The sequence below is a fragment of the Tauraco erythrolophus genome, chromosome 20 (assembly GCF_009769465.1).
Source record: "Tauraco erythrolophus isolate bTauEry1 chromosome 20, bTauEry1.pri, whole genome shotgun sequence".
Lineage (NCBI taxonomy): Eukaryota > Metazoa > Chordata > Aves > Musophagiformes > Musophagidae > Tauraco > Tauraco erythrolophus.
Genome location: NC_141484.1, coordinates 3,973,417 through 3,989,795, shown reverse-complemented (window position 1 = coordinate 3,989,795; position 16,379 = coordinate 3,973,417). Strand labels below are relative to the sequence as shown.

The 16,379-nt window shown below is 37.3% G+C and overlaps 1 protein-coding gene across 5 annotated transcripts in view; it reads right to left on the bottom strand.

Moving 5' to 3' along the window:
* The window catches only part of BPTF (bromodomain PHD finger transcription factor), a 56,982-nt gene that overhangs the window by 13,923 nt on the left and 26,680 nt on the right, over window positions 1–16,379 (bottom strand). For 4 of the 5 annotated variants that reach the window (XM_086624229.1, XM_086624230.1, XM_086624231.1 and 1 more), the window contains exons 8-24: window positions 15,590–15,945; window positions 15,154–15,285; window positions 14,477–14,606; window positions 13,572–13,707; window positions 12,077–12,298; window positions 9,363–11,781; window positions 8,979–9,103; window positions 8,651–8,779; window positions 8,202–8,352; window positions 7,284–7,407; window positions 5,587–5,839; window positions 4,997–5,158; window positions 3,876–4,024; window positions 3,415–3,538; window positions 2,670–2,893; window positions 1,234–1,456; window positions 124–1,010 (exon numbers count right to left, since the gene is read on the bottom strand). In XM_086624229.1, coding sequence (XP_086480355.1) covers window positions 124–1,010; window positions 1,234–1,456; window positions 2,670–2,893; window positions 3,415–3,538; window positions 3,876–4,024; window positions 4,997–5,158; window positions 5,587–5,839; window positions 7,284–7,407; window positions 8,202–8,352; window positions 8,651–8,779; window positions 8,979–9,103; window positions 9,363–11,781; window positions 12,077–12,298; window positions 13,572–13,707; window positions 14,477–14,606; window positions 15,154–15,285; window positions 15,590–15,945 — 5,946 coding nt within the window. The remainder of the gene's footprint in view (window positions 1–123; window positions 1,011–1,233; window positions 1,457–2,669; window positions 2,894–3,414; window positions 3,539–3,875; window positions 4,025–4,996; window positions 5,159–5,586; window positions 5,840–7,283; window positions 7,408–8,201; window positions 8,353–8,650; window positions 8,780–8,978; window positions 9,104–9,362; window positions 11,782–12,076; window positions 12,299–13,571; window positions 13,708–14,476; window positions 14,607–15,153; window positions 15,286–15,589; window positions 15,946–16,379) is intronic. The other variant, XM_086624233.1, reaches the window with a different exon arrangement.

The window sequence follows — 16,379 nt, the reverse complement described above, 5'->3', positions numbered from 1 at the left end:
CACTAACTTTGAAAGAATCAGTTTATCTGCCCATCAAATATATTAACATTGTTAACAAGAACAGGCATTTAAAATGAGGTTTGTTTTATTAATTAAGTTTTCATTTCCTTCTGTTAACTTTACCTGTTTCTGGATAATGTCACTTTGATTAGAAGCCTGAAGGGTGTGCTCACGTTTAATTTCTATCTGTTGCTGCTTTTTCTTCTGTTGCTGCTCCCTGAGCTGCTGAACTCTCTGCAGCTGCTCCTGAACACTAGCTGCTTGAACTGTTACCACATTCTGAATCTGGTGAGCCTGTACTGGGCTAGTTTGTTGGATCTGAATAGGTAACTGAAGCTTGATCTGCTGGGGCACACTGCCTTGTTGGGCTTGTATCTGAGCCACAACATGTGACTGAAGCTGAGAGAGAACTTGGACTTGTTGCTGAAGCTGAGGCACTGTAATAACTTTTGTTGGAGGCTGCTGAAGTTGCAGCTGAGGACGAGTTGGGGATTGCACAGGAACCTGATTTAAACTTTGAGTAGTTGGAAGGGTTGAGACCGAAGTCTGAACCTGAGGTTGTGATTGCTGCAGCTGAGCTTGAATTTGTATGGGAGCATGGGGCTGCATCTGAATCTGTTGTTGGGTTGTAGTCTGCACCTGAGCTGGTTGCTGAGGCTGGACTTGGGACTGGCCTTGTGGAAGGACTGCGGTCTGCGGCTGACTCTGGCCTTGCACTGGAGATTGCCCTTGAGCCTGGGTCTGTGCTGGAGACTGAGCTGGAGATTTAGATGACTGTGCTTCAGGTGTGACTGGAGAGCCAACAGATGCCGGAGTCTGAGATTCGGGCTGGGTCTGAGATTCAGGCTGATGCGCTGGCTGGGGCGCCTGTGGCTGGGCCAGCGGCACAGGCTGAGTACTCTGATTCTGCACTTGAGGCTGGGCTTGCTGCTGACTCTGAGGCTGTGGCTGAGTTGGTGGCAGCACTGGTGCTGACTGTGCCTGTAGAGCTTGCTTCTGTTCCCCTGTAGCTGTGAAGGATTAAAAACAAGTATTCCATTCATTTCAAATGACACATCTGTGAGCCTTACTAATTTGAACCTTTTAGAACCACTGTGAAGTTCTATGCAGAAATTCAAGGGATTTCTAAGCTTACAACAAATTTACTGCAGTAACAGACCATCTCCAACTGCTTAAAAACTCCCATGGAACTGAAACTGAAGCTTTTTTCCTGCTGAACAGAACAATGCTTACCTGAGGTTGAAGTAGAAACTGTTGTTGTAGTTGTGCTAGCTGTTGTAGCAGCCGCTGGTAGTGGGGTGAAAAGAAATCTCTGAATTGTACCATTTGGCATAGCTGCTTGCATAAGCTGTTGTCCTGGACCAGGTATTACAGTCACACCCTGAGGAATTAATTGTAATTGACCAGTAGTTTGACCTTGTCCCTGAATTACCACAGTTAATCCTTGACTGCCACCCTAAAAAACAAAAAAGTTAATATTGATGTATTAGTGATATATTTCTTAGACAGACTTTGCTGAAAATCAGAAGACTGAGGGTTTTGGATTTCAGAATTCAATACTTTTAACGCATACCATATTCCTAAAATCCAAAACTAGCATCTGAGGTCATGAAATACTAAAATACTCTTTCAACAATTCTATCATCAACAGATTACCGGGTTGGAGCTAAGTTACACATATTCTCATCCAAATACTGACAAGAACTCTAGCCAGAAGGCAGCTACAATGGAACATCTTTGTTACAAGAATTTACAAGCAATACAGAGTGTGGATAATTTGAGTCATACTACTAATTGCTTTCTCAAGAATCCCATTTCCTAAAGGTGTATCAAATCCTACCCAACTGTGAGCTTTCATGACCAACTGTTCAGTCTGCAATGTATTGTGAATTTCTGTTGCTTAAGCTAACACTTAGGCAGCTCATGGTATCACTCTCAACTCAGTGATGGAGAAGGTAGGGTATTGTCCCAACACCTAGATGCAGAACTCCACATTTTGTAAACCCACAGGGCAGAATAAGGTCCCTACAAAAATCCTCCTGAGTCTTCTGATGTGGAAACAAACTCTCCGAGTTTTGTTCCACATATAAAAATCTTACCTGGCAACAAGCAGCCTGTACATTACAATAATTTATATATATTCTTTATAATTTGAAGAATAGTTTTTGTGGTAACTCACAGAAATCTATTTCTACCCTACGCTTGACTATATTTACTTTTTGCCAGCACACCTTTATCATCTGAACAGAAACTGTAAGAACAAGATACTGTAATTTTTCCTCTGAGACTCTGGATAACATGAACGAAGACTAAATCTTCACACAAAAATCAAAAGACAAGGACTGAACCTTACATTCTGAAGGTCTACAAAATAGGCCATACAAAACAATTATGTCCCTCACTGCTATTAATGCAAGACTCTTCCCCATAATGCTAAACTTTCCTGATGCTAGTTACATTGCTGGGGAATATAATAGGAAGAGATATTTGAAACTTTACATATACTATTTAAGCTTTTGTCAGTCTGTAATTTTGCTATCGGTCATCCTAAATGAAGGCTGAAACAGATTTATGAGCAAATACGCCACACTGCTGAAATCCAAAGGCTTGATAAGATCCATCACAAGTATTAGTGTATATTCATGCTCAGAGGCTGTAAAATATTTTACCTGTCCTTGTGTTAGTTGTGTGAGTTGGGCCATTGTGAGTTTTACTTGTCCCTGCTGAGGGCGAGAGGGCTGCGACGTGGTTTGTGGCTGTACTTGCTGAGGTGGTGTTGCAGGACTTGTGACGGTCTTCTGTCCAGTGCTGGAAGAAGCTGTGCTCGTACTAGAAACTGCTGTTGAGACAGGCTGACCTCTGATTATTTGAGTCACCACTTGCTGTGTCTGACCTGTAAGAGAATAATTTGTGATAAGAAACATGTTTCCAACATTTTAACCATTAGCACAGCAAACCTTCGAGTCACAACTTGTAGTATAGTCAGACAAACGAAGCAAACACTTCAGTTTGCACATAAATTTTATTTGCAAACCATTTTTATGTGGTTGACTGAAAAACATTTGCAAAATGTTTTCTATTTTAATTCAATTCACATACTTACAAAGTACTTCAAACACTTAGACTGCCTTTAAAAAAAAAAGCTTTCTCAATGCACAATTATTCTGAACTTTTTTGTTCGTTTTCAAATGAATGGACTTAAAAATTTTTAAGTACTAGATTTCCCAGTGTCAATGATGAACAACCCTGACAAAGCTGGCAACCAACACATTCAAAAGTCAGAAAAACACTTGTTAGAAGTCAAGCATCAAAATGAGGTATTTTTGCATTGGAACATATGATACAGAAAGTATTTATGAAGAAACAAACCATGGATTTCACACTGGAAATTTAAAGATTAAAGTGAAAACCTACTGGCTGGAAGAATACCTTGCTGCACCACTAGAGGTGTTCGAATGATGGTCTTTCCAAGCGGTGACTGCTGAAGCGGTGTCCGTATGACTGTCATACCCGGGCGGAGCGGTGTCCCTTGCACTACCTACACACACCGAAACGGAGAGCACACGTAAACTTGTGAAACAAGCCACTGGGATATGCCCTGAAGTTGTTTTTTTTTTTAATTAGTTAAGAAATGACAAGATGCAAGCAGATCCAATATTTTTTCATCTATTCCCACAATGCTCAGGCTCACCAAGCTCTAAACTATTAATTCTTCAAACTGTTGTACCTCCTTGGAATAAAGGATCCATAAACACTATTGCTGAGATGAGCCAAAAACATTGAAAAGTGACTAGACAGAACTTTTAATATCTACCAATAACTTAAAATATATGCGCCCACATTTTTTGCATTAAACGATCAGAAAAACATCTTACTTGTGAAGTGCTTGTTGTTGCTAACGTCCCTGTGGTATTTGGCCTAATGGTTACAGTTGCTGTCCTTGGCTGGAATGAAGTAAATGTTTGACTTGCACCTGTAGTTGATGGAATGATACCCAATACCTTTTGCTGCACTTGAACAACACCTAATTAAAGAAAAATTGAGAATACATTAATGACACAATTGCCAGCAAAAGAAGGAAGTGCAACTCCAGGGTGGCATTTAGACATCAGTCTCCAGGTTTCTAACACCTTTGAGTCTTTCAACATTTCCTGGGAGAATCTTTGTCATATTGTAAAAAGCAGCATTATACATTGTCAATAGTTCAACTATGTTTTAAGTTAAGAAATAGGTATTTCAGGAAAGATTAAGGAAAGAGTGAATCTTCACACAGATCAGTTTGATAGTAACTGTAAATAAGTCCTTGCACTGACACGGTGCCACAAGTTAGTATTATACAACCATTAAAAGCTATAATCTGATTAATTTAAAATGTAGGAGACCAGATTAAACACCTTTCACCTACAAACTCGTGGTGCTGAAGAAAATGGGTAATGCTTTTCCTGTCACCTAAGAAATTTCAAAACAAAACTAGTAGCCTTCATGATTTCCTCAGATGCTAAGTATAATGGAGACAGAATCAAGCTTTTCTGTTCAACATACATTCACAAATCTCAAGTATTAAGTCCTCTTCTTGAAGCATGAAGAAAAAACACTAATCTTAGCTTGGAGCCACACTCTTGCTCATCAGTGAAGAGCAGATGCAGGCATTAATAACTAAGAACAGCAGCTTTTTTTGTGAAGAAAGTTGTTTTGTTGATGTATAATTTAGATAACAACAAAAAAGCATGCTTCATTCCACATTGTTAAAAATAAAGCTTCTAATTTTGTACTATGAGATGTTGACTAATTTATAGGCAAAAACTTGCTTTTTTTTTTTTTTTTTTTTTTTACAGACACAAATATGCAATACAGGGGGAACAAGCTCTAGAAACTTGTATATATAAAAATATTTTCTCCCCCTTCAAGTCACAGTTTACTTCACTGGGAAATAGTGTCAATGGAGAATTAATCAGCAAGCTGGCATACATTTTTAATTCAGTTCCCTTTCCCCTACCTCCTTGAGTTGATGGCACATTGACGGCAACAATCTTGCTGTTTGCAGGGAGTGGCAGCTTAGTTATCACTTTCCCTGCCATCGTTACTGGACTGCCTGAGATCTGGAAGGTCTGCCCTGTGCTGGCAATGGTTGTGGCTGAAGTGGCAGCTGTGCTAGTGGCTAGTGAGGTACACAGAACAGTCAGTTTCAGAGCAGAATAATTAGTCAATGAAATGACTATTTTCAAGTATGAAACAGCAAACTACAGGATTATTTTTACAATCATTTTTGAATGCGTCATACTTTCTTTGGTAAAGATTCTTTTTTGGAAACAGTACAACACAGCACAGAACGCTTTCATTATCAATGATTACAACAACTGTCAGTAATAAATGAGACAGGTCAGAAATGAGACTACCTAGCAAGTGTGAACAAAGAAAAATTAGACAGGTATTATCTCAGAAGTGTCCTGCTGACTTAGCAAGTGGGTTAAGCGCAAAGACAACAAACAATACATGTAAAAATGCTATCTATTCTGGAGAAGATGTAGGTGCTGTATACAGGATGAACTCCAGCACATGTTCTTTCCATTATAAATGGCCACTTACCTGTTGAAGATTGGCCTTGTTTAACCCAAGTAGCAAAAGTCTGATGGAAATTCTTGTTCTGTTGGAATGTTACTGTAGCTGGAGAACCCACTTTTGTAGTAAGTACTACTTTGGTTCCAGTAGGGACTGGGCCCGCTATAGGGCCTACCACAACCTTCTGTGGTGTTGAGACAGTAGTTGCAGTGCTGCTGGCTGTAGTGACAGCGGGGGCCACACCTGCTGCAGGTATCTGCTTCTGCTGTTCCAGCCGTTTCTACAGAATTTAGGAAAAGATTAAATGAAGGAATAATTAGCATTTTCAGATCTTGTAAAATAAATGCTGTCTCTTCCCAGTATTGAAAAACAAAGGACACTGGTGGAATTTTAGTTCAAGTTGTAAAGGATTGAAGAATAAGCTGCTTGTGGACCCTACAGCACAAGGCTCCCTGACCTGCAGAACTACAACTCTGCTCATAGTACATAGTCAGAAAATTTCCTTTACAGCAACTTTAAAATCCTCAGCTTATGTTAACTTCCTTGCACATTTTACTTGAAAACTTATTAATTAGTCCCAGATTAAACTGAAAGGCTAAAAAACTTCGAAAAATATCCATCTATATTTGGCTTTGACCACATGCATCCAGCCTGCATCTATACCAGTAAGTGGTACATCACCATTCACACAGAGTTTGTTACTAGCATTCCTAAGTTTAGACCTGCCTGCACTGAGATCCTGCCAGTTACAGAAAAGAAATACACTGTAAAGTTCTACTTCATCACTAAGAAAGTAATTTTAAAAGTTATTATTTTAACTGTAAATCTAGTTTGCAGCCTGCTTAAAAAAAAAATTAGGTACAAAATCCCTTACCTTACCCAGCAACCTTCTGTGCTGTAACTGTCAAGAAGGTACAGTTAATTTAGAGAGCCTTTTTGTGAAGGGATGGTCTCAGTAAGCTCTTTTAAAATTCCAACTAATCTAACATTCTTCCCTATGTTACTGGAATTATTTCTGTATTTATTAATTTAAATTCCAGTATTTGGTTAACATTATATTGCTGTAATGCCCACGAATCAGAAACGCTTATTCACTAGTAACATGTTTTTTTCAAAGAAGATGAAATTAAAAAGGAGTAAGTTGGAAAAAAGCATAATTTTTAATAATGTATGTGAAATACCAACATGGCATTAGGTTTCCTAGTTTTAATTGCATACTTGTATATACATACACACATCTACACATACATATCTCTATATATAAAATTGTCAATGGGCTTCATTCAGCCAACTTAAAATAGGATAAAAACAAAGGATTCAATTTGATTGAAGCATGAAGAACAAATGCAGCTGTATTCCCAAGTCAGCACTATAGCAAGGCAGCTTTCCCTTACACCGTACAACACTGCTGATCTTACCTGGAGATTGGTGCTCCTGAGCCTCCTTTTAAAATGGAAACAAACTAAACCTTTTAAAGTGTTATAAATTAGATGGGGGGAAAAAAAAAAGCAGCAATCCAAAACAAATCTTTGCCTGAACCCTGTTTCAAAACAATGAATGTACACAGTGGGAGCAGCATTGTTTGATGGCTTAGCTTGCGCAAGAAGCAGAAACTATTTGAAAAATGATGTAAGACAGGGATAAACTTTGTTTCCAATATTCTAATGCATGTGGACTACCAGTGCACAGTTGCTGACAGGTGGGACTACCAATAGCTCCCCCACCTGCTGGGCAGCCAATCGTTGGTGTTTTAGTTGAGCCTCCAATTGGGCCTTGAATTCCTCTGCCTTCTTCTGTTCACTAACCTTAGCCTGTTGTTCAACTGCCTGTGCCTTTTCCTTCTCCACCCTGCCAAAGACACAACCAAAAGAAAGTTACACCACCACGTAAAATCCAACCGTCAGGCTCAATTTCATTTTATCCAGTTTTAATTGCTCTTATAAGAACAAATGTCAAGACTGAAGATCACTGAAAAACTGGTCATGGCTTTAAAAGTATTTTGAAATAAACTACTGAAGTTGCACGCAACATCCCTGAAATGTTCCGATGCTAAACAACTGCAAAACCTTACAGGAAACAATTAATCAAAACTGGAATTTATAATTACACCTGAGACTGCAAACAATCTATGTAATACCATGACTTTTAAACAATTCTTTCCAAGAGACTCAAAAATTTTGTTCTAACTCTAAGCATATAATACTGAAAATAGTCATTTTATGACTTGAATAATGTCAGTTTGAATTTACCTTTAATTTACTTGTACACATTCATTTTCTTTGTTTTATAGAAATATTTAAAAACATACTGTGTAAAGCCATGCCAAAAGTAGCCTAAAGCCCTTCCATGCATTATAGCAATAGCCTTTTAGCACGCACCAGTGATTAGTTCGTAAGCATGGAAAAATACAATACAAAGCTCTAACAAATCTGTAAGATCTGCATAAGTTAGTTTTGGTACCAGCAAACAGTTCAGCTTTACAACTTTAATTTTGACTCTCATTGTCAGAAGACACAGTTAAAATGCGACACGGATTTGCTTTTACTGACTGCAGCTACCAAGTTTGTGATCTCTAGAGGGAACTGTCATCACACACACAAATTAAAACTGCTGTCTTTAAAAGCTCATTTGAGTTTGTTTACCTTTCAGCAAATGCCCTGATCTCCCACAGTTCCAACTCCTCCTCTGCTACCCAACTTTCAATTATAACCGGGCCCGTTTGCTTGGGTGTTTCTGGCCGTTTTGGCCTTAGTGCACTTGATCGCAGTCCCTTCCTCTGGGGTGTTGGAGTTTCTTTGAAGAACAGTCAAAACACATACATTAAGCTCAATCATAAAACAAAATTGAAGCGTAGTAAACCAAGATTTAGTGTCTCTTTCAGTCTCATTTTATACACAGGAAGGTCCTTCAGCTTCAGACAAATCATGTCAGTTTGTTAAAGGTGTCATCTGTTTCAAATGGGCAAACAAATAGTTCATGTCAAGCTATAACGCTCCCTTGATGGTCTGAATTAACAAAGATCCAGTTACCTTAATTTCTGCGGGAACTTATGGGAAGGGGAAACAAAATATAAACGTATAAACAAACATACCTTTTGGAGCCTCTGGTACACCAATGGGACAAATAATTTTTCTTATACAGTACTCTGACCGGATTCCATATGGACCAACATCTCTTCGCTTGATTATTTCCGTTGTTGTAATTTCAGTTTCAGATGTTTCTACAATAAATTAGTCCCAACATGTTAATAAAAGAACACAAATAAAAGCTAAATCTCCAATCAACCCACTACACTCAAGGTAAAGAAACAAGGACTAGTAAAAACTAGCGTTCAATTCAAATGCCATAGTGTGTAATATTCGAAATTAACAGCAAGAGCTTTTGCATTTCAGAAAGGCAGAAATTTAAAGGAGCAGTACCTGTACGCGTAGTTCCTCCCCCCGGGGGAGCTTTTGCTGCCATGTCATCCCATTTGAGACATGCCCACAATAACCGCAACATCAGGCTCACTCCAGCCAACGATTTTACTGTCTGAAGTCGGTACCTAACGACAGAGTATTAATTATATTCTTAAAATCAAAACATATTTAAAATACCTAACTAAAACAATGGGACAAAGGTTTTCCATTCTACCTTTATTGAACAATACAGAATTATTGAATAAAGAAATATTTGAATAAAGAAATATTGAATAAACAGTAAAATTTGCATGTTTGGGCACAAACACGTGTATCGCTTCTATCTAAAAATTCAGTTAATTTCATCACATCCTAAACTTTTCCTCAAAAATATAAAGTATGTACCTCCAAGTAATCCCAAAAGTTGGCCTTGGGGATGGATACGGCCAAATATCCAAGGCAGGCTTTGCGTTGTAATTGAAATAGGGAACTTCTCTGATCCCTCCTTTTCTGGCCAGCTTTTTTAAGTCATCGTTGGGTAAAACGAATATGCTTTTTTTACTGCTTTTGGTAACAAATTTTCTGTAAGATGGTAAGGCAGTTCCAGAACGAGTTTTTTTGGGTCTTGCGAATTTCATTAACTTCACTTTGTCTTTTGTAGAATATTCTTTGCTGACAGTCATGGAAGTCACCAGTGTGCCCTCTGGGGTGGTCAGTGAGTCGGTCACTGTCGTCGTAACCACTGTTTTACTGTGCTCTTGTACAGAAATGACATCGATGTTGCTGTCTGCAGCGGGAGCAGTAAGCTTGGTTACAGTAGTGGTGGTGGTTACAGTGGATATGGCGCAGTTTTCTGTAGATGATACTACTGTTGTTTTCTCATCGTTAGAGGCTGCGGTCTCTGCAACTTTAAACACAGTTTTGGATTCTGTAGACACGGTCGATGTTGTGGTAGTCACTTCAGTAATAACAGTTTTTATTTTACTTTCTCCGTTAATATTTTCTATTTTGTATGTCTGTACACCGTTCTGATCAGCAAAGTCACTACTCAAGCTAGATTCCTCACAGGAGGTTACAGGCGATGGAGCAACTTTCTTATCCTCAATTACTTCAGTTTCCATAGATTCTGTCTCACTATTCAGGTTATTTTCTTTACAGACAGCATGCGTTGGCGTGGAAGCAGTGCCAAAGGCCGATCTCTCAGGAGAAAGCTGTTTTTCCTCACTTTTCTGCACGTACTTGGAAACTGCATCTGGTGGCTGCAGACTCTCTCCAGATTCAAACTCAGGTGAACTCTGCAGATGTGACTTAGGGTCCACATTATTTTTGTCCTTTGTGTCCTCTATCATGATGTCACCATTCATGAATGGTTTTACCGAAGATTCCTTAAAAGTCAATGGTTTTATTTCATGTTCCGGAATGGATTTATTAATATTATTAACTTTTGGTTCAGTATCACCCCCTACCTTCGTTTCACAGGTATCTTTAACTAAGCAGTCATCATTTGATAATACTTTATCATCATTGTCTTTTCCATTCATTTGAAACGCTGATTTTTCTTTTTCTAAGTCTGCCTCAGTTTCTTCATTTTTATTATTCTTTTTGTCAGCAACACTATTTAGATTTGTTTGATCAAGGTACTTGTTTATGGCACTTGTCTCCACTTTCAGTTCCTGACCTTTCTTCTGACCATTAGCCTCAGTTAGTTTAGAGCTCTGTAAATCCTCATCAACTTCTACCTCATCCATTTGTTCCAGAGTTTGGCTTTCAAGGTTTCTTTCAGAAATCAGCTCCGTTTTAAATGGTTCTAGATCTTTACTAACGGATTTTTGGTGAAATATAATCTTGTTTTCAGATTTACTTTCAGCCTTCCCTGGAGCAATTTCTTCCTCCATTTCACTTTCTTGAGAGGACGTTGGTTCAATATGACTTTTTATCACACAATTGTTTTCTGGATCTTTGCTCTGCTGTTCAGAATTCCCTTCTGAATCTGTTTTCTCAAGAGTGGCCAGAGCATCTTTTCTACAGCTGCTTTCAGTTGGCTCTAAGTTTGCACGTTCATGCTGAGATACTCTGGTAATAGGTAGTTTTTGTTTCAAAGGTTTTTTGCTTGTTTCTGAGACACCCCATTTGATTCCAGCTTCCGCATTTGTTTGTTTCAAGCCATCCACAAAGGAACTCTCAGACTCTCCAAGAACCTCTTGTCCTTGACACTTATCAGCAGTCACAGGTTCAGGGTTGTTTTCTTTAGTATCATTGTGAATGGAGCTTTCACCTTCAGAAGATTGAGGCGAGTCTTCGTCCACTAGCTGGCCTTCCCCTTTTGATAGCCTGTTTGTCAAAGGCAAAGAGGGTTCATCCAGCTCACCAGTTTTGGTACACGAGATGCTGCTGATTGGTAAGCAGTCCTGTTCCGCATCTTCGGTTTGGGTCTTATCTGAAATGTAGGTTTGATCATGGGAAGACTTGTCAAACTGGCTTCCTTCTTTTATTTTTCTCATTTGTAGCTCCTCTATGTTTTTCTGGGGGCTTACAGATCGAATGCCTACTGTTTTAGCACTAGCCTCCAGTTTTATCCTTTCTAGACGCTGCTTTTCTTCCAGCGTGAACTGTTTTATTCGCCTCTCAAGTAGTCCATCTAATTTTGATGATTTTACTTTCCTTTTGTAGCAAGTCCTTAAATGAAATCCCTCGCTGACATTGATTATATCCAGCTTACATTGACCATCCTCATCTTTTATAGAAGATTCAATTTTCCCATCATCTACATCCATAGGTTCTTCCTTGATAACTTTATTATTTTCACCATCGATTTCTTTCTCCACTGTGAAGAAGAAATAACTCTGAATCAGTACGCTCCCTTAACAATGAATACCAAACAATATTTTTACATTAAGAAACAAATAGACCTTTTAGCATATTAATAGATTTCAAGAAAAAGGCAGCAAAAACTTCAGACATTGCCAGAAGGGATAATAAGCAATCATTTAACTGAGACATTTTAAATGCCTTGACAAAACCTGTTACAGTTTTTTCAACAGTTATTTCTGAGGTCCTCTGCTTTTACATATGCAATGTTGTAATGAATAGTTAGTTTTACAATAACTTAAGTATATCACCTTTGTCTTTTGCATGATCTAAATTTTCAGAAATTGTATCAACTTCTAATTTTTCTTCACACGACTTTTCTTCTTTCACTTGTACTTTCTCCAAGGTTTCTGACACATCTGCTTTGTCTTTTGCTTGCAGATCATGAGAATCCTTTGTTCTATCTTTCTCTATTTTTACCTTAATTGCACCTTTTCGTTTATCCAAGTTGCATTTTTCATCTTCGCTCTTTGCTATTAACAAATTAATTAAATAGTTTCAATTATTCAGAATATTTTTTATACTCTGCTACATTTTAATGTATGTTAGTTTACCTCTCAAATCATTCACACACCATTACTGAAATTCAGAAACAGAATTAAGTACATAATGGTAACAAAGGATTAAGCTTAGTGCAGTATTAAATAAAAAAAAATAAAAAGAACAAAACACACACACAAACCTCCCAAAGTCCACCAGAGATAAAAATGTTTCATTTACATTATTTTTTCACGAGTTCATGTTCAGCTTTTCTTAAAATAACTAAGTTAAAAAGAACAATCAAAAAAGCACAAAAACTCACACCTGCCCCCATTTTTTGGGAAACTAAATAATGCTTTCTGACAACCCAGCCTACTAAGAGCATATTAATTCAGACTCTGAAAATTCACAAATAATTTTTAATAATTTTGATTTCTACAGTTAAGCCAGAATGGACATTAGTAGTCAAATGACTTTGTGCTTAACACTGTAGTGGCTACTAATTGCAATGCAGGATGCAAAATAAAACTAATTTAACAATCATATAGACAACACCAAAAGCAGCAGCATCCATTTTGTGTTTGATCCAGTTAAAAGCAACAGTTCAAGTATTACATCGACATGTGAGAAAAGAAATAATTTTGGTAAGAAATACAAGGTGGGCTGCCATTTTCTAAATTTTACAAGGGAATTCAAGATTCATTATATTATTCATTCATTACAAATAAGCCTCATACAATTCAGGATGCATTCTAAAAGGGAACTGTGCAAAATTTTTCTTTTTTAATATAAATCCTTGGAACAAATATGCGAGAAGGTGTGTTTTGAACTTTCTAGATAAATAAATTTCTTTTTCCTTATAAAACTACTGTTTCCAGATAAAATTAGTTAATAGTATTCTATCAAAATGGAGGGGGGGGACACGCGTCTATATACATCAATGTTTTATATGTTACTTTTTACTTGTGATTATCTATATAATTTTTATCTACCTTTAATTTAAATCAGGCTATACAAAGCTGTACAAATATTACACACAACTTCATAACTGACACAATTTAATGCAGCTAGAAAGTGTCTATGACAACTGAACTGGTTGTATCAACAAAGATCAGCAGAAAGCCACAAAAGCTGATCTGGAACACTAGTTGTAACAAAGTCTACGTAAGAAATATCACCTGCAAATAATTAACTGAATAACTGAATAAGCAATAAAAAGCAGTATGTCAGTAATTAAAAAGAAACATAAGCAATGCAGACACTTACTTGGTAGCAACTTTCTGTAATTTGCGTTAGTATTTCCAGGCAGCTTAGGCATAAACCTGTGGACATGTGTTTTACTAATCCAACTCCAGCCACCATATCCTGTTACTCTATATTCCTCTCCTTTTTGCTTCCAAACCTGTTAAAGATTTTTAAAACAGTAGTTTTAGTGGTGCTATTTGCTGCATTATTAAAGTATATATATTCATTTAAAAACCTAAGATGATTTAAAAAAACCCCAAAACTTTACAGACTTTTTCAAGCAAGTTGAAACATATTTGTGAAATAATGTACTATCTAAAATTAAAGACATATCTGCCGATAATTGATTCTCTCATAGGAACATTTAAAACTCATTTATTGCATGTAACAGTGAGAATCTATTTACCTAGAAAGTGAAAGATTATACAAGTTTTTGAATCAACCTGTATGTTTGCTACAAGAAATAAATTTAGAGCAAAGAACCATTCCAACAAAAGTATTTAATATTTACTGTGGGAGAATATAAAGAGGCTTCTATAGCAGTTCCCATCATATTATGTAACCTTCCAAAGTAAAGGCAACCAGGCTAGCTTTCCTGGGGGAAGGTGGGGATGGGAGGGGAGCACTGAACAGCGACAGACATACAGGTAAGGTTCCAATAACCATCGAGAACTCTTCCATTAGGAAATGCTGAACTTCATAAACAAACATCTGTCAACTCAGGCAGCGTCACTAAGAGCGTGATACATGTCAAATTTAGTTCAGACCAAGATTATGTGCTTGAATACGTGGGCATGGTTCCTACTCCAACAGCAGGGAGTAACGAAATTACATTAACATTTGAAGTTTAAAATGAAAACAGAAAAGGAATAAGAAATCAACAATTTCTGTTTTTTTTTTGTTCTTCACACCAAAGAAAACCTTACTTGATGTTTGACAGGAAATGTGTATTTCACCCATGTAGCTTGCTGCATTGTTTCTTCTTCTTCTTGTTTTCTCTCTTTTTTTTTCACTTTCTCCTTTTCTTCTCTTTCTATTGCTGTCATTCTGCGTAATCTAATACACATAGATTTAAGTACACTGAAGTACAGGATCTTGTAAGCAAATAAAAGTCAAACAACAGCATATACTACCCCTTTGAATAACTTTAAATATCTGGAGTTAAGAAGAAAGCCCAGCATCAGGCTGTACATATTATCTGCAGTAGGAACACTGCTTTTTTTGGCTATTCCAGTAAGGCAAACACAGCTGCCTGCCACTGTGCTAACATCAGACACATTTCACTTCTGCTTCTATAACGCAATGAGAGAGAAAAGATAGACTCCACTGAACTGAATGTGTTGAGATTTGCTCTTCTAGTCTCCCAAGGTTCTACCACTTTGACACTGTGGCTCAGATAAGAAAACAAACTTGCTCTGCAGGAGCAATGACACTATAAAAATCTTGTCATGTATTTTCGGTGTTTCTGGTTGAGAAAAACACTTCATGTGCTGAATGACTGGCTACATTTAAACATAATTCTTAGCAGCATAGAGGAACTAGTAACTGTAAAACAAAGTAAAGTCCTCATATTCAAAAAGATTTTGATGTGTATTTATTTTACCTAGTGTGCCCCAACGATTCTCGCCAGATTGGCAGCATGACAACTGGTTTGATTGCACATTCCAATATAGCCAGCGCTAGTGCAAATTCTCTGGGTTTGCTGCACATCTGAACAGCCTTAATCCAGTTAGACCTAAATCAGAAAAAAGATAAAACCTGAAACATACACATGCACTACTATAGCATAGATTTGTAGAATAAAACCTTTTAGTAGAATTGTAGAATAAAACCTTTTAATATTTTAGTACTTTATTCAAATGTGCAATTCTTTGAGCTATCCATCACAAAACACAAACATGTTCTCTTCTATTTTAACATACTGAAGCACAGTCCTTGGAAATCACTAATTTTGAAAAAACAAAGACCCTTGCTTATCAATACTGTTAGCAAAAATGCAAGTAAAACAAGAGAATAAATATTTTCATTTATTAATTTACCTGTGGGAAGCCCAATTAGGGTGAAGGAATGACGCCGGGATGTTGTTTTCTAGCTGAATAATAGTTAGCCTCAAAGTAGATATGGTGAGAACTTTGGACCCATGTACAGAGCCATTCCATTTGAACTCTCCAGCAGGAGTCAGACAGAATTTATGCGACAGATGTCGTCTCTTGTCATGGTCCTCCCTGTGCTGGTGCTTGTTCAACGCAAAGGAATTAGTGGCATACTGATTATGATAAACACGATACTTCCCCTCTTGCCCTAGTTTGAAATAATTGTTGATATTTCCTTTCATCACAACTTCCTTCTTTGTGTTCATTCGGGAAACTTCACCTTGAGAGTTGACCACCAGAACCTTGTGAAAGAAGAAATGATTTTAAAGATTCATTTAAGTTTCAAATATTTCTATTTACTTATTTATGATATAGGCTTCAACTGTCTATAAAGAAAATAATAAAAATACCTTGCATCAGTTTGTAGAAGAAAATAACTACTTATCAATAACTACTTATCTGATATACTAAGTATAGGTACTTCATCACTGATTGTATATAGAGTTAGGATATTCCCCAAAATCAACATTAAAAAAAACCCCACCCAGGCTCCTCAGGAAGTGAAAGAGGAACCCATTTTGCTGCTGTAATTATGCCTACTGAGGGAGATAAGTTTAGTAAAGCTATTTTCCCAAAGTTAAGCAAGCTTTCTGTGAAATCTCTCCTTGGTAAATCACAGCATTCATACATGCAGCTAAGCAAACAAATATCTTTCACTTTGAACACGTCATGGATA